The sequence below is a fragment of the Hemitrygon akajei genome, chromosome 7 (genome assembly GCF_048418815.1).
Source record: "Hemitrygon akajei chromosome 7, sHemAka1.3, whole genome shotgun sequence".
Classification (NCBI taxonomy): Eukaryota; Metazoa; Chordata; class Chondrichthyes; order Myliobatiformes; family Dasyatidae; genus Hemitrygon; species Hemitrygon akajei.
The window spans coordinates 57,375,923-57,400,362 of NC_133130.1; the positions used below are offsets into that span (position 1 = coordinate 57,375,923).

Sequence of the window (24,440 nt, forward strand, 5' to 3'; positions counted from 1 at the left end):
GGAACTCTCAGTTGGCTTTGTCTCCAAACTACATCATAAGATAAGAAAATGCCAAAACCAAGGTACAATAACTTAGGCTATTTTTTGATAATTGTTCCTTACTCCAAACTGATTTCCTGGCATTGCAAAGAATAGCAGATAAAAGTCTTACCTGATCTTCCATCTCTCTGAAAATCCACATGATACCACTCTCCATCATTCACCTTTCTTTGAGTAGCTTTTGTTTTAATAGCACCAGATCCCATGTCTAGCAGAAGGTATAAGTGCCCATCTAGCATTTCAATGGCAAAAAAGTCCACCTTTACTATTCGTGGATTTTTAGCATCTTTTTGGTGCCGTGGCTTGCCGTGACTAAAAAGAATCAGTCCATTTGGCTCAGTGGTGCGAAAGTCAAATGAGATGGAGCCTGTCTTTTTAGCATTCCACTTTGGTAGAGAAATAAATGATTCAGGGGTTTCAAATGTGATTGGGTCAAGTGTTGCAACATTCTCACATTTGAAAGCTACCATTCCATGAATCTTCATCTTACGATCTCCTTGTTTTGCAAGCCGTGATAATTCCAAACGAACATCATTATTTTTATAAACCACCTGCAAGTGAAATAACAATGTTAATAATTGAATTCTTCAGAAAACTAATTACAGCCAAGCTTATAAATAAATAATGTTAGTGAAGATTAAGAAAACATGCACTGACAGGAGAAAAGCAATGATCATAAAATATAAAGAATAATAGTCATCCGGGATATTATTAATGCAGCAACTTTCCATTATAACACCAATGCTAGAAGAGAAGCATTTCAAATTCTTGATGTTTTTATCCACTTGATGCTCATAGAAATTCACAAGGCTACTTTGTTAATACTTTAACTTTGGATGACACATCGATAGTTTGACATTCTAACCACAAAAGATATGACCAGAATTTCAATTTAGGTATTCACTGAATAAAGGATTGGTGAAGAAGGTAGACTTACATTCTAATAAAAGTTGCTGTAAATGATGGAAATTTCACCAATAAGATACTTTAAAAGCATTACAAAACTGAGTAACTGGTCACTATAAATCATACACCACATTTTCAACCAGAAGCTCAGGTAGGGGTATGGTAGAGGGTGGAGGACATGAGAACAAGACCAAATATAGCATACCCGATCAACTTTGTAGATGAAATACTGGAATAGATGTAACAGCTGCTGGTTTCTATGGAAGAGATCCTCAGAAAAAGTGGCCTGCCTGGCAGGTTTTTGAAAACAAGTGCCATTGACACTGAATGACAAATTCATCACCCCAAAAGAATTGTATACAGTTGAAAGACATGACAAGTACAATCATGCTGTCCACCGAGTATTTTTTACTTTTCTTCCTTGCGTATAAAGGATAACAGGAGACTATTTACAATCTGATTTTGATAGAACCAGCCCTAAACTTCCATGTGTGCCACAGTAAAATATCAGTTAAATCAGTACTATGACTTGTTTTCCTTACAATGCGTTGTTGCAAGTAAATCTCTATCTCCACTTTCTCATGGAGTTACCACCAGGCTTGCCACTTTCACATTCTAATAACTTAATGTTGTTTTTAAAGTAACTTGCATATAATTTGTATGGGGAAATACAAATTTGGACAGGTATTGTCAATTTTAAGTGCCAACACATTGCAAAGATATTGAGGATGAACAATGCTTTCAGGGCTCGCTCAAGATGCAGGGAGCTTACACTGGCATTTGCCCTTGCGTTTCTGCAACATGGTGCTGGAAAGATGCTATTAAATTGGGTAAAGTGCAGACAAGTATGTCGTCATGACTTGAGGAACTGAATTAAAGAGAGAGGCTGGACTGGCTAGGATTATATTAGCTGGGGGTGGGAATCTGAGAGTGTATAGGATCATAAGGGGCATAGATAGGGCAAATGCAGTTAGACTTTTTCTAGAGCTGAAATAACAAGAACTGGAGAGCAGAGGTTTAATGTGAGAGTGGCAAAATACAAGAGGAACTTAAGAGACAACTTTGTTTTATTACAAAGGGTGGCATCCATGTGAAATCAGCTACCAGAGGAGGTGGCTGAGGCAGGTACAATTTAAACTTTTATAAGATAGTGAGTGGTGCAGGTATATGAATTGCAAAGGTTTAAAATATTATGTATCAAACCCTGGCAAATGGGATGAGCTTGGATGGGGCACCTTGGTTGGCATTGAACAGATCAGCTGTGTGGTATAAACCTACGTCAATTTATGGTAAGTAGGGAAAGGTTTTGTCTTTTTCTTCATTGGCCACACAGATATTGCTTATCTGTGTTTACAGTCATTTTAATTAAGGTCTTTTCTGCGGGACAATCTAACATCAGGGAGAGAAAACAGTTGCTGAGATTGATGGTGGTTACGATGAGGAGCAGAAGGAAAATGATAAAAATTTCTGCCAACCAGGAAAAATTATTAATATCGATAAGGCAAAATTTGTTGAAGACCAGAGGTTAGTGGATTCCTAAAAGACTTGATAGAATTAATTTTCTTACAATCGATTTGGAGAATTAGGTGAGGGGATTATAGAACTAGATGATTCACAGACTCAAATTAAGGAAATTACATTCTAACAATAGACACACAGGAGATCGACTGCAAGTTTGCAGTTAGAACATTTGAATGTTCACAGAAAAAAAGCAACACAACTTGATCAACACAATGAAGTTAATTATCTGTGACTAAATGCTAACTAACATTTGTGACTTTGAATAAATTGCTTTCAGTTTTTAAAAAATCTAGGAAACCTTTGCTTCAAAGAGAGCATCATATTGACAGCCACATCCAATAGTGACTTCTTCAAGGAAGTACATGACTGTACTGAGGAATAATCAATAGGTATTACAGAAAGATCATACCAGTGTTTGTTCAGTATACATCAGAACACAATTCACTGTACGTGAACCATACAATGTTTTAGTGATTGCCCTTAAACTATCCAGTACAATTCCTATAATTGGAATTGTTCTGTATTTGTCCAGAAAACAAATTATGCCAGACATTTGAGTGTCACTCAAGTGACACATAGCAGACAGTTTCGAAGTCCCCAAGCAGAAGCTCCAGATATGCAGCCAGCAGGAGTGTCTGCTCACAATCAAGTTGCATAAGAAAAGGACTGCCTTAATGGAATTGAAGTTCTGTACCCTGAGAGCTGACAACTACATCACCCCATATTGATCTTCATATTATATCTTTGAGACTGCAGAAGAAATGAACATCAGAAGATGAAAAAACTTAAATGCCCTGATCACTTATGAATTCCTTGTGTTGAAAGAGAATGAACACATTTTATCAGAATGGCACTGTAAAAAATAAAGGCTCTTATTCAGATTTTCTTCTGCAATTGGTTAATTTGGTTTTGCATACTGAAATAGTACTAAGAATATCTGATTGCCTTGTATGCTGCAGGATAGTTTTAGAAAGTCATTTACGAGAGTATGTAGGAGGAAGAGTCATGGTTGTGACAGCAATGGCAGACTCTGCTCAATTGATAACTTGAATTCTGATTGCTCTTGCAACAGTCTTTCAGAAACTTCATAAGTGATGGCAGTCCAAGCATTCTTCTGCTACTGCCTCTGGATTCACTATGTATAGGTAACAATATTGCGTGTGACTCAAATATTTATACCTATGGAAAATAAAAAAGAGTTTATTACAAAGACCTACTCTCCTATAAAAGTAAATGCTTATGTTTGATCAAATAGGCTTATTGTTTCATAATAAGCATAGATGTTTGAGTTGTTGATCATTTCTAGCCTGTTCTATTTTTAATTAGCAGTATTAGTTTAATGTTACCTGAATGTCATCTATTCACATTGGAGAATTTAGAAGCAGTAAAGTTAACCAATTACAGCTAAGCTCTGTGATATTGCCAAACTGGATGGATGCCCCAACTCTTCTGTTGTGACAACTATTAGAAAACGCTTGCCAAGACAACATTTTGCATGTACTAGTGGTAAGCATAATTGAATCTGCATGTCAGTTTCTCAGCCAAAACTGCCCAACTAACTCATCTTGACTGATATTGATATGGAAATAGGCCCTTCTATCAAAGCGACTTGTCTCAACCAAGATGCCTTCCTGGGATCGTACCAAATGCTGTTTGTTGGCCATATCCCATTAAAAACTTCCTATCCTTGTACCTGTCCAAACGTATCTGCAGTTTGCTCCATACATCTGCCACCCTCTATGTGACAAACCTGCATCTCAGTTCCACTTTAAATCCTTCTCCTCTAACCTGGGAAAAATAGCATGACCTTTTTATCTTATCTATGTCCCTCATGATTTAATAAATTTCAGCAAGGTCACCCTTCAGCTTTCTTTGATCTCATGAAAACAAATCCAGCCTGTGTAGTCCCTCTTTATAACTGAAGCTCTCCAGTCCCAGCAACATACCTGTGAATCTTTTCTGTCCCCTTTCTAGCTGAGTCACATCCTTCAAGTTGACTGTTGACTAGAATAGCACACAATATTTCAAGTGTAGTCTCACCAATATTGTGCTCAACTGCAACATTGCATTCCATTTCCTGTACTCAGGTTCCAACGCAGTTCCTATGCTCAGTATCCCATCTGATGAAGGCAAGCATGTTCAAAATTAACTGCCTGTGTTGCCACTTTCAGGGAAATATTTCCTCTCCTACTATCTCTTTCTGTTCTTCAACACACCCAAGGGCGTTGTCATTCACTATTCTGTATGTGTTCTCCTCTGGGATAACTTTCCAAAATGCAGCACTATGGATTTTTCTCAGTAAAATCCATCTTTCCCAGTTGATCAAGAATCTGTTGTAACCTTAGACAATGTTCTTCATTGTCCACCACAACACTAATGTTGCTGTCATCCACAAGCTTTCTATTCTTTCCAATTACATTCCAACACAAACCAATCACACAGGACAAAGAACAGAGGACCCAACACCAATCCTTGCAGCACACATTTAGGCATAGGCCTCCAATCTAAAAACAACCCTTCACTGTCATCAAGCAGGAGGTAAAGAAACCTGAAGTCCCACACCATCAGATTCAAGAACTGCTACTTCCTATCAGTTGTGTGGTTCTCAAATCAACCAGCAAAGCCTTAATCCTACAATTTAGTAACAGTACAACCACTTGTACTAGAAAGGACTATAGTAAAAATTGTGCATAATTTATGTTTTCTTTGTGAATGATGCTTATATATGATGTGCCTGTAATATTGCTGCAAGTAAATATGTCATTACACGTGCACATACATGTACTTGTGCATATGACAATAAACTCATTTCATTTTGACTTTGATGGTCTCCTTCACAAAGCCAATTTTATAATCAATTAGGTATCTTATCCGGACCCATGTGATCTGACTTTTTGAAATAGCCTATCACATATGTTCTTGTCAAAAACCTCGCAGATGTCCATGAGTACATTGCCCACTGCTCTGCTTCATCCATCTTCTTGGTCATCCCTTCAAATATTGGATTTCTGATTTCTTGTCTCCAATAATTTTACTGCCATTGATGTCAAGCTAACCAGCCTGAAGTTTCCTGGTTTGATCTTTCAACTATTTTTTTAATTAAAGCAGAAAATTAGCTACCCTCCAGCCTTCTGGTTTCTTACCTGTAGCCGGAAGATACATGAGGCTCTGCTCCAACTCCTTCCCCTGCTTTCAACAATGTCTTGGGATACATTCAGCCAGGCCCCAGGGATTTATTCACCTTCATTTTTGTCAACACTGCTAAACTTCCTCCTTTGAATGAGAATGTTTCTTTTTGCTTATTTGATGACCCACCTCCAATATCGCTCTTTAAGTGTGGCACGATAGCGTTCTGGTTAGCACAAAGATTTACAGTACCGGTGACCCGGGTTCAATTGCAACTGCTGCCTGAAAGGAATCTGCACATTCTCCCCTTGACTGCATTGGCTTCCTCCCACAGTCCAAGGATGTATCAGTTGTTAGGTTAATTGGTCATTGTATATTGTCCCGTAATTAGGTCAGGAGTAAATTGGGAGTTTACATAACCACCCCAAGTTTCAATGTACCGTAGATTTCGCACTACAGAGCGCACCTGATTAAAAGCCGCTGGCTCTAATTTTAGAAAGAAAATCAATTTTGTACTTGTACAAGCCGCACCGGATTTTAGGCCGCACCGGATTTTCGGCCGCAGGTGTCCCACGTTGTAATATGAGATATTTACACAGAAAGATATTACACGTGAGGATTTTTTAACTTTTAATTAAATCCATATGGTAACATAAACAAATACATATTGCAAATGCTTTTTTTCGAACCGTGCCTGTAACGCGGCTACTTTTAAATATACATACGTATCGGTAACACAAATTACGTTGCGTATACTTTTTTACTGAACAACATTCCAATATCTCCTAACGACTGGTAAAAAATATATATACTGCAGCCTACCAGGAAAAGTTATTGATCGCCTTTAACTTAAAAGCAGCGTTTTCGCTCGGCTAATGTGCTCCCCCCCACCTTCCCGTTTATCGCAAACCAGTATTTCCCACAAGACGCGGCGAAATCGGATGTGACATCATAGCATTCCGGGATGTAGTACAGAAAACAAATATAGTTAAAACACTTCTAACTTTAACTAGAAAATACTAACAAATGAATTACTAAGCGAAAATATTATAAACTAAATAACTGCCATAAAGGCAGCACAATGCTTTTCTTCGAGTGTTTTCCATGTTGATGAGGGTGAGTACAAATGACTGATTTACAATAATTTAATTGTGAAAGTGCGCTTGATTTATCGTACAATTTCATTGGACCTCTGTGAACTACTCATCAATTTTATTGGTCTACTATTACGAGGCAAAATGTTTTTGGCGGCATGAAAAAAAATCATGCATTAGCCGCACCGTAGTAAAGGCCGCAGTGTTCAAAGCTGTTCAAAATGTGGGAAAAAAGTAGCGGCTTATAATCCGACATCTACGGTACTTCACAGCAGCTTCCAAAAACTTGATCTAAAGCTATAATGCACAGTGAATCCCATTCATTAATTTCATCAGTTACTTCTGAAAAACAATGCGCTAAGTTTCTTTAGCCATGTCTTATGGCTAAAACGGAAACTCCCGGCATTCAGCAAAGATTGATTGGCAGAGCAGACTTGATAGGCTAAATAGCCTAATTCTGCTCCTATGTCTTATGGTAATTCAACCATTCCTACAAAAATAATGTCAGAACTCATAAAGATCCATTACAAATTCAAAAGTTACAAGTGCTCAGTCTGGTTCCCCAAATTTTACCATGGGAGGTCGGTCTCTCTCTCTCTCTCACACACACACACACACACACACACACACGCACGCACGCACAAGTCCAAAAATGTGAGTCCGTCTTCAGTTTTACTTTAAGTGAGGTGTAGAAGTATCACGTGGTAGCGTGATGACGTATGCAATTCATGTATTTATACATATGACACATAATGAACTATTTAAACAAACAAGAATGCTTAATTTACCAATATTGTATGTATGTGTGTACATAGAAAAAAATAAAAGATTATTCAAATATTACTGAAATATTAAAAGCACAACAGAACATTTAGATGCTATTGATTTCAGTATGGATTCTAGACTACATTTAATTATTAAGCTTTAGTTTAATATTTTAATTATGTTTCAATGTATTTAAAATGGTTTGATTCAGTATTTTTTGATATATCTGCATGGTAGATATGTATAAAAGCTTTAAAGATTGTCTCAGCTTTATAAGCAGCGAAAACATCATTGCATTCTTCCTGTCAAGTTAGGGTTGGCCTTCATCATTTCAACACCAAAGACACCTCATTCCTCAGGACACTCAGTCTGACTCCAAGATGCAGCGAGTTAATAAGAACTGCTCTCCACGTTCAACCAAGATGAATGCAAAAAGCAGTGGTTCTGAATAGCTGATAAAAGAATGCAGTCTATAATTCTTACCATAAAACTCCCTGCTTTGCTTTCTTCTTTTAAAACATTCTACCTCTCCACAAATTGAGTGATTTGTTTCCTTATGTGACATGATGCCTTTTTTTAAGGCTCCTGCAATGCCCCTTTTTATCTTCTTTACTGCAAAGATAGCTGCAGAAATCCCAGCTGTCTTCATTTAGAATGCACATGCATGTCAGGGTAGTCAATAAATAAATGCAAAATAAAAAGCCATCAATTGCCAAAGAGCAGTAAGGTGTCGCAGAAATGTGATTTTTTTTCAGAAATAACAAGCATGAACAGCAACAGCTCAAAGAACATGACCACACGGGGGGGCGGGGGGTGAGATAATAATCATGAGGGAGAATGGAGATAAGTGGGAAGTGGAGCACTAAGCAGACAAACTAAATTAAAAAGGATATAAACAGGGAGAAAAGTGTAGGGTAGAGAACAATAAACAAAGACTTAGCTGTAAATTGGGTGGGCAGAGGAGGTAACTCGCCAGGAAAATATAATAAGCCTAGTAATAAAACAAGTTGTAGAATGATAAGGGAGACACATTTAAGCGTGGAAAATGACTAAGAAGGAAATATATAGACCAATTTTAGTTCCTTTGTTCTCTGAAAATTGGGCAGAAAATTAGTTAAAATGAGAGTGATTTTATGAACCTGCCCCACAATGAACAAATTGTGTGACTACAAAGGAAAAATAAAAGGATAAGGTCTACAATGTCTAGACAAAAAACTGATGCATGTCCAAATGGAGAACTAATACTGCCTTCTCATGCAGGACAAAGCCATTCTGACAGCCTAAAGAGTCCCGAATGAAACATTTACAGGTGCAGGACTGACACAAAATTTTTTTGACCCTTCCCAACCTTGAGCATTAGCCCCACTTAATTCTCTATTACTGATCAGGAAACTTGAATAAAATGTGTAAAAAATTGACAGCAAAATATTAAGTAATATTGTCAAATAACATAATCAACTCATAGGAAGTCTCCTAGAGCATGCCATGAAATGAATGTCGGCATTAACAATGCAAAAGAAACATGATCTTTGTGCTTGTAATAGAACCAAATCATTTACTGATTATTTGAAATTGTTTTCTACTTCAGTTTTTCAACCAAAGCTCCAAAATGTGTTCTTCACAAAGACTACACATTTCTGCAACCTTACAAAAGAGATGATAAGAAGAGCGTAATGGAAAATGCAATAGCAATTTAGAATGTTTTTCTATATCAAGGGAGCTTTTAAAATGCAAATTATTCATCCTGTTAAACATACTCTATACTTGCAGGGTATTGTGCAGCTTCCCTATTCACATTATTACCAATTGCTACTTAAGATTTGCCTACATTTATTGTCCTATTTAAGTGCACACTGATGTCTTCCTTTTCCTTTATCTGCCACCAATAGTTATCGTATGGCTACATACAAAACGCTGAAGGAAATCATCAGGTCAGGCAGCATCTATGAAAATTAATTGATAGTCGATGCTTCAGACAGAGACCCTTCTTCAGGACTGAGGAGGGAGGGAAAGGAGGCTAGCTAGAAGGTGATTGATAAAGCAGGTGTGTAGTAAAGGTCAAGGGTCGGAGGAGTGGACCATAGGAGAAAGAGAGTGAGGAGGGATCCCGAAGTAATAGGTGGGTGAGAAGAGTTATAATGTCAGAGCAGGGAATAGGGGAAGTGTGGGGGGGGGGGGGTGGTGGATAAAATCTGTTTACTGAAAGGGGAAATCAATATTCATGCTGTGAAGTTGCAGGCTATTCAGATGGAATATAAGGTACTCAATCACCCTGAGGATGGACTCAACTTGGTACAAGAGGCGGCCATGGACTGACATATTGGAACGAGAATGGGAATGGGAATTAAAATGTTTGGCCACTGGGAAGTCCCACGTGTGGTGAATGGTGCGGAGGTGCTTGATGAATTAGTCTCCCAATATATGGCAGGTCTCACCCATGTAGAGGATGCCGCATTGTCAGTACAATAGACGACCCCAGCAAACTTGCATGGGAAGTGTTGCTTGACCTGGAAGGAGTGCCTGGGGCCCTGAATAAAGGTGAGGGAGGAGCTGTATGGGCATGTATAGCACTAAGGCCACTTGCAGAGATAAGTGTTGGGAAGGAGATTAGTGGGGAGGGGTGAATGGACAAGGGAAACACAGAGGGAGCCATCACTGCAGAAAGTGGAGGGAGAGGGAAGGTAAATATATCTTTAGTGGTAGGATCCCTTGGAAATTGTGGAAGTCATGGAGGGTAAAGTGTTTTGAATGCAGAGGCTGATAGGATGGTAGTTAAGGATAAGAGGAACTCTATTACTATTAAGGCAGCAAGGAGATGGGGTGAGCATGCATGTACAGGAAATGGAGGAGGCGATGCAGGTGAGGGGCATCATTAATGTTGGAGGAAGGGAAACTCTGTTCTTTAAAGAAGGAAGACACTTTTTGATGTTCTATAATGGAAAGCTACATCCTGGCAACAGATGTAGCAGAGGCAATGAAACTAAGAAAAAGGCTCAACTCCATTAATTATCAGCACACATACCAAACTGATATTTTTTTTCTGTGTCCTTAATTGGCATTTTAAGTGCCTAGCTGTCATTATCAATGGATCACTCAAATGATATGGTCAACAGCAAGAATCAGAAGACTAAAACATAGAATAACAGGGAAGAATTTACACAACAAAAAAATTCCAGAGACATTGGTAATAACCAACACCATAGCTTCCTTCAATATTGCGACTCAAGACTGATAATGCATTGAAGGATGCAGATACAATGAAAACGTTTCTTACAAGTAATCTTGAGTTAAGTTCAGAAATCAATTATTTGCAATTCTTTTTAAAATTAATTTTTATAAGTTTCTAAACTACAACAGGAAAAAAACACCAACAAAATGGAGATTTATACAGTGCTAAACAAACATATCAAATATACAATTCATAATACAGAAAAAGCACACAAAATGAAATCATAGAAAGTTAGTATCCTCCCCACCCTCCCACTACAAACCTCCAAGCCAACCATTACAATGTAAAGAAAAGTTAATCAGAGCTTTCGTCACCACAGAGCTGTAAATAGGAAAAAAGTATAATGCCTACTACCTAAACTATAATGTATTACACAACAAAAAAAAACTGTAAAACTTAATCAGAGAAAAAAAGCCTGAAGGGACTGTAGTACAAAAAAAGGGATAAACCTTTAATCTAAAGAGCAATTATGAAAATATACAAGAAAAGATCCCCACACCTTATGAAACTTTATGTCCGAATTAAGAAGTGAATAATGAATCTTTTCAAGACATAAACAGGACATAATATCTCTAAGCCATTGAGCATGAGTGGGTGGGGCAACATCTCTCCACCTGAGAAGAACTAACCGTCCAGCCAAAAGAAATGCAAAAGATAATGTTCGACATATAGTCGGACTCAAATGCATGTCAACTTCACCCAAGGTGCCAAAAAGAGCAATCAGAGGGTTAGGTTCAAAATGGCAATTAAGATATGAGATAAAGTTAAAAAAACATCTCTCCAAAATTTTTCCAAACTAGGACAGGCCCAATAAATATGAATAAGAATTTATACAACAAAAAAATTCAAGAGCCATTGGTAATAACCAACACCTTAGCTTCCTTCAATATTGCGACTGCAAGACTGATCACTTACACCCCATTTACACATCACAAAAGGGACTAGTATCAGGATAAAACTGTGATAATTTGGTTTTAGACATATGAGCCCTATATACAGTCGGCCCTCCTTATTCGTGAGGGATTGGTTCTGGAACCCCTCACAGATACCAAAAAATGCGGATGCTCAAGTCCCTTATTCAACCTGTCTCAATGCAGTGAATCTTAGGACCCAGCGGAATCACAGACCTAATTTAACCTGCCTCATTGCCGTGGACATTAGGACCCGGCAGTGGAGCTCTGAATCCGCAGTGTTTCTGTTCACAAAAATAATCACGATCACGATTGAAAATAAAGTGGAAATAATAAAGCAATCGGAAAGAGGTGAAGTGCCATCGGTCATTGTAAAAGCGTTAGGCTACGTCGGTCAACGATCGGAACAATTTTAAAGGATAAAGTGAGAAAAGCTCTGCCCTGATTATTACTAAGCAACGCAGTGGTTTAATTATTGGGTTTTGGGGTTTTGAGTTTTTGATCCTCCACATCAAACCACCACGGATGCAGAGCGCGCTCGGAAGTGATCTGTCACTGGATCAAACTCAGGAACTTCCATTCCCGAGTCTGGCGCTGAAACAAACGTTCTTAAGTGTTTTATATGCCTAGAAAGGTAAAATGTAATCTATATACCAAGTCAAACGTTTGACTAACTGACGATAAATAATGCTGGATGTACCTGTTCCAACTTACTTAGTAAGACAACTCCCAATTTTTTTCGATCCCGATCCATGATAACCCACGAACATCCTCCCGTATACTTTAAATCATCTCTAGATTACTTATAATACCTAATACAATGTAAATGCTATGTAAAATGGTTGTTATACTGCATTGTTTAAGGAATAATGACAAGGAAAAAAAAGTCTGTACATGCTTGAACAATAAGTGCTGGAAGAGCACTTCTGGGTTTTCTTGATTCGCGGATGCAAAACTCGCAGATAAGGAGGGCCGACTGAACACCTAAGAACTGCAAAAGGCAGTGGCGAGCACATAAAGAGGTTGAGTTAACTGATTTAAGAATTGAATCCCAAAACTCATCGGACAGAGAAATATTTAAATCAAGCTCCAAGGCAGTTCTGATTTTATCAAAAGGGACACGCCTCAAGGTCACTAACTTATCGCAAATAGTAGATATTAAACCTTTGCCCAATGGGTTCGTACAAAGAAACAAGTCCACAAAGTTTTTCTCGGGCATCTCAGGAAAGTTTGATATTAAAGAATTAATAAAGTGTCTAATTTGAAGATATCTAAAGAAATGAGTATTAGGTAGATTAAACTTTACAGACTGTTGTTCAAAAATTGCAAAATGATTATCAATGAAAAGATCTTCAAAGCACCTAATGACCTTTCTGTACCAGTCATGAAATGTTAAGTCGAAAAAGATGGTTATGTAAAATAGAACTAGAGAGAAACCATTATATCTTCTGAACTGAGCCCATATTCTCAAAGTATGTCTTATAACAGGATTAACAATTAGTCCAAGAAGTGCAGAAATGGAAAAATCCTTACCAGAGTTCAACCCCATTGCCACCCATTTTGGGCAGTCAAGCTGATTATGAAAGAAAGACCAAAAAGTAAGACAACAAATATTGGCTGCCCAGTAATATAAATGAAAATTGGGCAAGGCCATGCCACTTTCCCTTTTAGGTTTTTGAAGGTGAACTTTATTAAGTCTGGAACGTTTGCCCTTACGTAGAACGGATGAAATAATAGAATCTAATGAATCAAAAAAATCCTTTAGAAATAATAATTGGCATAGATTGAAATAAGTATAAAGATTTATTATTTGCATTTCAATGATAATTATCATAAGTACTGTTATGAATGTACCACAGCTCTGAGGGTCTGAGGGGCCGAAGGGTGCGGGACCAGCCCCCTCCTTCCGGAGAATCACAAGATCACTATTAATTCGGGTCTTGGACCCAGGAAATGAGAGACAATGCAACAGATTTGACCATTGTTCTCAGAGATACCTGTGTGAATTGCAACTCTATAGTACGTGCCAGCTATCAGAGACATGGACACCCTCGGGCAATGTGGGGTGGGGATTGTATCACCCTACCTTGAGTGACATCTACAAATCTGCCAGTCACGATAAAAGGGGACAGCAGGAGGCAGTAAGCAGCGACGCACCAGACGGAGACACCATCGCTCATCGCTCCCGTAAGGACGGGAAGCTGTTCGGGAGCCACGTGTGATTCGATTCCCCTAGCTAGGGAATCGAGTGGCTGATCACCCCGAAAAGGATTCCGAACTGACAACGGGGAACTCACATTCCCGATTCAACGATTTGAGTCCAACAGGCTGGCAAGTTTATTTTCTCTCTCCAACACGTGAGCCCCAGCGGTCCCCGAAAGGCTAAAAGCCTGCATGAACTTCAGAGACTTTGATATTTCCATCGGACAATATTTTACCCCTAGACAAACGATAGAGCTACTTCGTATTGTTGATTATTACTATACCCGTGCTTTAGATTGAGTATTGACGACGTATATTATCTGAATGTTTGTATTAACCTTACTTTTGTGCCCCTTTATAAATAAAAACGTTTAAAAATAGTACCATCAGACTTCAGTGGACCTCTTTATCTTTGCTGGTAAGTGACCCAGTTATGGGGTTCATAACAGTACTTTATTGATCCCATAACTAAATCAAATCAATAGCACATCAGCTCATTGGTCATGATTCTCATTCAACCAGAACCAATCCAGGTTCAAGCACACCCAACATTGGTGAGGCTGTCAAAGTATCCACTGAGAAATGACACTGGAGCGATGGCAGACAAACTCAATAAGTATTCTGTGTCATTCTTCACTTTGGAAGACACTAGCAATCTGCCAGTAATTCCAGAGTGTTGGGGACAGAAGTGAGTGTAGCAACGATTACTAAGGAGAAGGAAGCTGAAAGGTCTGAAGGCAGATAAGTCACCTTGTGATAGGTATTGATTGCCCAGGGCCAGGGGGCTCTTCTTTCCAATTTCAGCTCTTTCAAGATGGCATCCGACACTTCTAAAGATTAAAGAGTTGCTTTTGAGTAAGTTAAACTTCCAAGCAATATTCTTTGTTTAGTTTCTTTCAAAAATGGGGAGACAGTCTTCCAGTTCTTAATGTAAATGACAAGCAAGAATCAGTCTGAAGTTAAAAGGAAAGCTTTGCAAACAAACAATACTGTACATAGAACAGACTTGCTGGCCCATAGCATGAGGCTGATTATTCAAGAGCTGCAGTGTAAGACATAGAAACATAGAAAACCTACAGCAAATACAGGCTGTTCAGCCCACAAAGCTATGCCGAACATGTCCATACCTTAGAAATGACCTAGGGTTACCCATAGCCCTCTATTTTTCTGAGCTTTGTGTACCTGTCCAGGAATCTCTTAAAAGACACTATTGTATCCGCCTCCACCACTATTGCCGGCAACCCATTCCATGCACTCACTACTCTCTGTGTAAAAAACTTACCCCTGACATCTCCCCTGTACCTACTTCCAACTACGTTAAAACTGTGCCCTCTTGCGCTAGCCATTTCATCCCTCGGGAAAAGCCTCTGACTATCCACAGGATCAATTCCTCTCATCATCTTATAGACCTCTATCAGATCACCTCTCATCCTCCATCACTCCAAGGAAAAAAGGCCGAGTTCACTCAACCTTTTCTCATAAGGCATGCTCCCCAATCCAGGCAACATCCTTGTAAATCTCCTCTGCATCCTTTCTATAGCTTCCACATCCTTCCTGTAGTGAAGCAACCAGAACTGAGCATAGTACTCCAAGCTGGGTCTGACCAGGGTTCTATATAGCTGCAACATTACCTTTCAGCTCCTAAACACAATACCACCATTGATTAAGGCCAATGTACCATATGCTTTCTTAACCACAGAGTCAACCTGCGCAGCAGCTTTGAGTGTCCTATGGACTTGTACCCCAAGATCCCTCTGATCCTCCACACTGCCAATAGCCTTACCATTAATACTATATTCTGCCATCGTATTTGACCTACCAAAATGAACTACCTCACACTTATCTAGATTGAACTCCATCAGCCACGTCTCAGCCCAGTTTTGCATCCTATCAATGTCCCGCTGTCACTTCTGACAGCCCTCCACTCTATCTACAGCACCCCCAACATTTGTGTATCATCAACAAATTTACTAATCCCGCATCCAGGTCATTTATAAATACACAAAGAGAAGGGGTCCCAGAATAGATCCCTGAGGCACACCACTGGTGACCAACTTACATGCAGAATATGATCTGTCTACAACCACACTTTGCCTTCTCTGGGCAAGCCAGTTCTGGATCCACAAAGCAATGTCCCCTTGGATCCCATGCCTCCTTACTTTCTCAATAAGCCTTGCATGGAGTACCTTGTCAAATGCCTTGCTGAAATCCATATACATTACATCTACTGCCCTACTTTCATCATTGTGTTTAGTCACATCCTCAAGAAATTCAATCAGGCTCGTAATGCATGACCAAATCAAGTACAGCCTTTCCTCTTTTAGGCTTATCTACATATTATGTCAAGAAACCTTCTTGAACACACCTGACAAACTCCACCCCATCTAAACCCCTTGCCAATTGATATTTGGGAAATTAAAATCTCTCACCATGACAACCCTGTTATTATTACACTTTCCAGAATCTGTCTCCCTACCTGCTCCTTGATGTCCCTGTTACTATTGGGTGGTTTATAAAATACACCCTGTAGAGTTAGTGATCCCTTTCTGTTTCTAACTTCCACCCACAGAGACCCCGTAGACAATAACTCCATGTCTTCATCCTTTTCTGCAACCATGACACTATCTCTGATCCACAGTGCCACGTTCCCACCTCTTTTGCCTCCCTCCCTGTCCTTTCTGAAACATCTGAAGCCCGGCACTCGAAGTTACCATTCCTGCCCCTGAGCCATCCAAGTCTCTGTAATGGCCACAACATCACAGCCCCGTACTGATCTATGCTCTAAGCTCATCCACTTTGTTCATAATACTCCTTGCATTAAAATAGAAACCATCGGTCTGAGCACGTCCCTTCTCTATCACCCGCCTATCCTCCCTCTAGCACTGTCTCCAAGCTTTCTCTATTTGTGAGCCAATTGCCTCTTTCTCCGTCTCTTCAGTTTTGTTCCCACTCACCAGCAATCCTAGTTTAAACTCTCCCCAACAGCCTTAGCAGACCTCCCCACCAGGATATTGGTCCTCCTGGGATTTAAGTGCAAACTGTCCTTTTTGTACTAGTCACTCCTGCCCCAAAAGAGGTCCCAATGATCCAGAAATCTGAACCCCTGCGCCCTGCACCAATCCCTTATCCAAGCATTTATCTTCCACCTCACTCTATTCCTACTCATTGTCATGTGGCACAGGCAGTAATCCCGAGATTGCTACCTTTGAGGTCCTGCTTCTCAACTTCCTTCCTAACTCACAGTAGTTTGTTTTCAGGACCTCCCTTTTGCTGCTTATGCCATTGGTATCAATATGTACCACAATCCCTAGCTGTTTCTCCCACTTCAGGATATCATAGACGCGATCAGAAACATCCCAGACCCTGGCACCTGGGAGACAAACTCCCATTCATGCTTCTTTTCTGCGTCCACAGAATCACCTGTCTGACCCCCTAACTATAGAGTCCCCTATCACTGCTGCCATCCTCTTCCTAAACTACTCAATCATTCCATTTATCTCAGGTCATCCAGTTCCAGCAACATCCTTGTAAATCTTCTCTGTAATCTTTCAACCTTATTTACACCTTTCTTGTAGGTAGGTCATCAAAACTGCACATAATACTCCAAATTACGCCTCACCAATGTCTAGTCACATGCCTCTAGTCAGAGAGGCAACTGTCTACTACCACTCTGGCTTCTCCCACAAAGCCAATGTCTAAACCAATTACCTACCTCATTTTGAATGTTGAGCAACTGAACCTTCTTGACTATCCTCCCATGCAATACCTTGACAAATACCTTGCTAACGTCCACGTAGACAGCATCTACTGTCCTGCCTTCATCAACTTTCTGGGAAACTTCCTCAAAAAACTCTATAAGAGTGGTTAGACATGACCTACCACACACAAAGCGATGCAGACTGTCCTTAATTGGTAATGAAATAGTCATATATCTCATCCTTTAGGATACCTTCTAATAACTTTCCTTCTACTGATGTCAGGCTCACCTGCCTATAATTTCCTGATTTATTTTTAGAACCTTTCTTCAACAGCGAACAACTTTGGCCATCCTCCAATCTTCCACATTGACATGAAAGGAGGAGAGAATACTTTTGTATAGACACTGTAACTTCATCTTTGGTAGCTATGGGTAAATACCAGAAGAGTGGAGGAAAGATGATATCTTTCGCTTGCTTTAATTGGGTCAGCAGTGATATGTCTGGAAACTACATATTAGTGGTGTGTAGCTGTTGGAATAGTTTCTAAGTGTCAGGTTTTATTTTCATTTGGAAATGAATGGGCTAATGACAGTACAGCACTGTTTAGTGCTGGTGTGATTCTGTTTCTCAGACTTGTTGAGCTGTTATTTTATTTCACAACAGTGTGCGGAACACATCTTTCTGACCCTTTGAGCCCCGCCATCCAGCACCCCACCAACTTAACCCTAACCCTATTCATGCCCTAGTCTAATTTACAATGACCAATTAACGGGTATATCTTTGGCCTGTGGAGGATGCCAGAACACCCAGAGGGAACTGATGTGCACAAGAGAAGGAACGTACAAACTTGCTTACAGTGCACGCTGAAATTGAACTTCAAACTCCAAGCAAAATGTAATAATGTCGCACTAGACACTATACCACCTTGGTGCCATCTGGGAGCAAAACCATGTTGTCGTATATGGCACTTCGTTTCACCTTGTAGGAGGTGACTGCATTTAAGCCATGTCACAGCTGTCAAGCATGCTTCAGTGACTCACATTTGGTCCAGAATTTCCACTTTGCTCGTGAGATGGCTTTCCTGAAGTTGTACCTGGACCTCTTATATTTCATTTGGCCACCAGAGTTGAACACCACTGCTCTGGCCCTTGGCAGATGGTTCATTCAGGGCTTCTAGTTGGGGAAGACTCTGAATGACTTTGAGGGACCACACTCATCAACGTGGCATATTCATTCAGATCCTCAGCTGAGTCTTTGAACATGGCCTAGACCACAGACTTGAAGCAATCCCACAGCTGCTCTTCAGCCTTCTGCAACCACCTCTTTCTTGTCCTTACCTCTGGAGCCTTTCTCTTTAGCCTCTACCTTTATGCAGGTAGAAGGAGGACAGCCAGTTGATCACATTTCCTGAAATGCAGTCTAGTGATCAAATGTTAGGCATTCCTAATCATAGTATAACAGTGGTTGAGTGTATCGGGACCCTTGTGCTGCAGGTGATATGTTGATGATAATTATGCCAAGATGTTTTCAAACAAGCCTGACTGAAGTCTCCAACAATTATGTGAAAAGCAGCAGGGTAGGCTGTTTCTTGTTTGATAATCGCAGCACTCAATGCCTTGAGTACTTGCTTAACATCTGACTTCGGCAGTATGTAAACTGCAGTCAGGATCACAGAGGAGAACCCTCTTGGTAAGTAGAATGTATGGCACTTAATTATTCGATGTTCCAGGTCAGGGGAACAGGAATGTGACAGACAAGACAGCTATGTATGAGCACCACAAAGAGTTTATCAGAAGAAATTGGCCACATCTCATCTTCCGCAAGTGTTCTGCAGATCCATCCATCGGTACATTGAGGATTCCTTGAGCCATATAGATTGTGTCTTGACTGCACCATATCTCAATGAAACATAGAGCACAGCAGTCCCTCATTTCTCTTTGATAAAGTAATCTTGCCCTTAAGTCCCCTATATTGTTCTCCAGAAACTGTACATATGCTAACAAAGATATTGGGTTGAGGAAATTTTATACCCCACTATTTTAGTCTAGCTTGGACTCCTCCCCCTCCCTCTCTTCCGGTCAAGGCAATCTACCTCAAGCACTTAAAGGTGCCGTACTTGTATTCCTGAGAGTTAAGATCACTTTAGAAGATCATGAAATTGTTTCGACAGTTCATAAGTAAATTACTTAAAGCGATATTCCAGGCTGCAGATTGCAGTGATAATAGTTCAGAAGGATTAGATTTTGAAGTTTTGTATGCTGCCTACAAAATGTTGTCATGTGTCATCTGCACCATTTTGAAAATGTCACTATCAGCTATTGGACTAAAACTGAACCAGGTGTACTGTGTTTACACTGCGGCTACAAAATTAGATCAGAATCTTCATATTTTTAGGCGACTGACACTGAAAAACATTTTGACAAGTGGCAAGAGATGAGTGATGGAATGCTTTCCGCTTGGCTGAATGAGTGCAGATCCAAAAGCACTCAAGATGCCAGGTGCCATCCAGAATTAAACAACACATTTGACTGTCACTCCATCCACCTCCATAAAAATCCTCTCCTAACATCAGGTCACTATGTTTACCATCAATAAAGTGCACTGCAGCAAATCTCCAAAGCTTCATAACAGCACTTCCTAACCACTTGCAAAAGACAATGGCAGCTTGCAAATGAAAGCAGCATGCCCACCTTTATATGTTTGACAAAGGCTGGCAAATAATTCAAAATAATGCTGAGGCTTTATACAGTTACTATTAACATTCCTAACCTTTAAATGGAAATTTGCTTCTATCATTTGATCTGCTATCCAGATGTTCTGCAGCCCATTACACATGATAAAAATATAATTGTTCAGATGAGGTTACGGAAGAAATCTTGGGGTATCAAATTCATACTAATAACAGCAGCTTTTTGTTAAAAACTGGTAAACCAGAGAAAATATATAAAAAAATAAATTTGATGAGGACAAGTGAGTAATCAGTGTAAAATCTTTTAAGTATTAATTGTTATTTAGAAGCCATGTTTAAAAATCTATTCTCATTATATTTGTTGCTTTCAGTAAAATATAATTTGGTTTTGCATAAATCAGGAGTGACAAATAGTGCTTGTTATGAAGTACAGGGACAAAGAAATCAATGCTTAATTTAACAGTGATACAGTGTGCATGTCATTTGTGGAATGCTTTATGCTTTATAGATTGCAAAATAGTTTTTGCAAACTACTATCTGGCAAAAATAAGCGTGTTATTTGTCATGATGTAGTTCTGCAGGGGAAAAAATATGTGATTTTAATAAGTTTTACGCACCTTCCCTTGCATTTGAAATCATAATATATATACAACACTTAATTTTGAATATTATCTATTTTTTAGATATTATGAAACCAACTAAACCTTGTTTTCTCCATAACGGGTAATAACAGAATAAAAATAATAATGAAGTATGGTTTCTGCTTTGGGCATAATCAGGAAATTGTATCTAATACATTCAAAAGCAGGCTGATTACATTACTACTCTGAGAAAATTAATCCAAAAGAAACAGTTTAAAATCTCCCTTGAACTAATTTACTTAGCCAGTGTAACAGAATGCAATTGTTTATTTTCAGTGAAATGTATTTCTTGCTGCAATTAAAAGAGATAAACCTAGTGCAGTCATCTGAAAACAGATTTATCAATAGAATAAAGTATTTTAGTAAAGATTTCTGGTTGCCTAGCCATCAGTTACAATGATGCTACCCTCTGATAAAAGCTGCTTTCAGTCAGCTATTTTATTTTCTCTGAAAACAAAAGAATTTTCTTTTGATTTCTGTGCTGCACTTCGGTACTTATGACCTGGTCTTTTTTTAAAAATCCCTTTATCAGTTTCTCCACCATGGGAGATTCCATGTGATATCAGACCAAATTGCATCTATTCTTATTGACATCAATGAGCCAGAGCATTCTGTGGTCAACAGGTAGAAAACTGCTGGTTGATGATCAGCTTGTTCCTTGCCTGTTTTGCCTTCACATCGCAATGTTTAGGCCAGAAATTCGTAGGAGCATAGATCGTAGATCACTTACACATATGACAGTCCCAGGAGTAGAAATCCAACACACTGATATGAGGAACTAACTCACAGAGCCATAGAGTTCACCATGCCCATGGCAACCAGTAAGAGCCCATCTTTTGTCATCCCATTTACCTGAACTTGCTCTTAGCCAGCTGTGCACTAATGTTTTTTGGGTTCTTCTAGATATTTCTGAAAGTACTTGCCTCCACTACCCACCCAGACAGTGCATTGCAGATTCCATCACCTGCTGGATGAAAACATTCTTCCTCAGGTCCCCCCTGGTTCTTTCACCTTTAGCCGTAAACTTATTTTTAGATACTTCTGCAATGGGAAAAGTTTCCTGTATCTGTCAAATGTCCTCTACACCCTCTCCTATGCAACCACATCCTTCCTAAAATGCAGGATCCAGAGCTGCACAAGATATTCCATCTGTGGGCTAATCAATGCTCTATAAAGAAGCATCATATTCTCCCTGCTCTAATGTTCTATGCACAGATTAAGGTGAGTAATCCATCAGCCTTCTTCATCACCTTATCTATCTGTGCTACAACATCCAGGTATCTTTGAACTTGTGCAAGATCTAGTATAGGCTCCAGTCTCTTAGCTTTACATCAGCCACAGTTGGTATTTGCTGTAAAACCACTTTCATCTGAACAAAAAAGATGTCTAAAAGGCATTTGGCAGCAAGTTGTGTAACAGTTGGTATGGCAATCCAGGCAAATGACCTCAGAATCTGCCAGCTCAGAACTAGTCACTGCTCTGGAACCATAAGAACGTTAAGAAATAAGAGTAGGAGTCGGCCATCTGGCCCATTGCGCCTGCTAGGCCATTCAGTAAGATCATGGCTGATCTGGCTATGTACTCATCTCCACCTACCTGCCTTTTCCCCATTACCCTTAATTCCCCTACTATGCAAAAATCTACCCAACTTTGTCTTAAATATCCACAAAATGCTGGTGGAACGCAGCAGGCCAGGCAGCATCTATAGGAAGAAGTACAGTCGATGTTTCGGGCCGAGACCCTTCATCAGGACTAACTGAAAGAAGAGATAATAAGAGATTTTAAAGTAGGAGGGGGAGATCCGAAATGATAGGAGAAGACAGGAGGGGGAGGGACGAATCTAAGAGCTGAAAAAGTAATTGGCAAAAGGGATACACAGCTGGAGAAGAGAAAGGATCATGGGACGGGAGGCCTAGGGAGTAAGAAAGGGGTAGGGGAGCACCAGAGGGAGATGGAGAACAGGCAAGGAGTGATTGTGAGAGGGACAGAGACAGAAATAAAGAGAGAGAGAGGAAAGAATGAATGAATAAACAAACAAACAAATAAATAAATAAATAAGGGATGGAGTAAGAAGGGGAGGGGGCATTAACAGAAGTTAGAGAATTCAATGTTCATGCCATCATGTTGGAGGCTACCCAGACAGGATATAAGGTGTTGTTCCTCCAAACTGAGTGTGGCTTCATCTTGACAGTAGGGGAGGCCATGGATAGACATATCCGAATGGGAATGGGATGTGGAATTAAAATGTGTGGCCACTGGGAAATCCTGCTTTCTCTGGTGGACAGAGCATAAGTGTTCAGCGAAATGGTCTCCCAGTCTGCATTGGGTCTCACCAGTATATAGAAGGCTGCACCGGGAGCACTGGATGCAGTATATCACACCAGCCGACTCACAGGTGAAGTGCCGCCTCACCTTGAAGGATCCATGGCCTCCTCTACTGTCCTCTTCCCTATTTTACTCTCCTCCCTTTCTATCACCAATAATCTTCTTCACCTTTTCTCTTAAAGTCACAGCCAACAAACAATTACTTGTATCCCTATCACAAACAAGTGAAAATCTGAAGATGCTGGAAATCCAAGAAACACACACAAAATGCTGGAGGAACTCAGCAGGCCAGGCAGCATCTATAGAAAAGAGTAAACAGTCGGTGTTTGGGCTGAAACCCTTCCGCAGGACTGGAGAAGGGTCTTGGCCCAAAACTACAACTGTACTCTTTTCCATAGATGTTGCCTGGCCTGCTCAGTTCCTCCAGCATTTTGTGTGTGTAACTTGTATTCCTTCCATTTCTACTGGCATCCAAACATCAGGAATAAGAAAGGTAAGCAATTACAATGGGGCTATATGAAAGGCCTCGCATTAGACAGTATGAAACAAGAACAGATATGTAAACAGATTATGGAAAGGTATAAAATCAGCTGAGTTATTGTAGTAGGTGACAATAATTTCCCTTCTATCAGCTGGGACTCCTTAGTACCAGAAGCTTAGTTTGGACAGTTCTTCCTAGGTGCATCCAGGGAGATTCTAAACATAGTGTTTAGACAGTTTAATCAGGAACAGGGCTAGATCTTGATCTTGAGAAATAGACTGGGCCAAGTGATTGGATTGTCAGTTATAGAGTACTTTGGGAACAATGATCAGAAGTTTTCAGATGATTATGGATAAGGTTAAGACAGGACCTTAAGAGAGGATTTAGAGAACTAGGTAGAAAGCTGAGGAACAGGACCTCCAGGGAAGTAATTTCTGGATTGCTGCCTGTGCCACGCACCAGCGAGGGTAGAAACAGGATGATCTGGCAGATAAATGCATGTCTGAGAAGCTGGTGCAGGGGGCAGGGCTTCAGATTCTTGGATAATTGGGATCTTTTCTGGGGGAGGTATGACCTGTTCAAAAGTGACAGGTTGTACATGAACCCAAGGGGGACCAATATTCTCGCAGGCAGGTTTGCAGGAGCTGTTGAGGAGGGTTCAAACTAATTTGGCAGGTGGGTGGGAACTGGAGTTATGGGGCTCACGATAGGACAGATGGTAAAAAGTAAAGATAACATGCAGTCAGACTGTCAAGAAGGGCAGGCATGTGATGGGACTTAGTTGCAGCCAACAAGCTGAGTATCGAAACATTA

At 39.9% G+C, this 24,440-nt stretch overlaps 1 protein-coding gene across 22 annotated transcripts in view; it reads right to left on the reverse strand.

Annotated features, from left to right (window-relative positions):
• LOC140730474 (neurexin-1) overlaps positions 1–24,440 on the reverse strand; it is a 1,634,325-nt gene that overhangs the window by 849,836 nt on the left and 760,049 nt on the right. For all 22 annotated transcript variants that reach the window (XM_073050928.1, XM_073050924.1, XM_073050929.1 and 19 more), the window contains one exon: positions 152–590. In XM_073050928.1, coding sequence (XP_072907029.1) covers positions 152–590 — 439 coding nt within the window. The remainder of the gene's footprint in view (positions 1–151; positions 591–24,440) is intronic.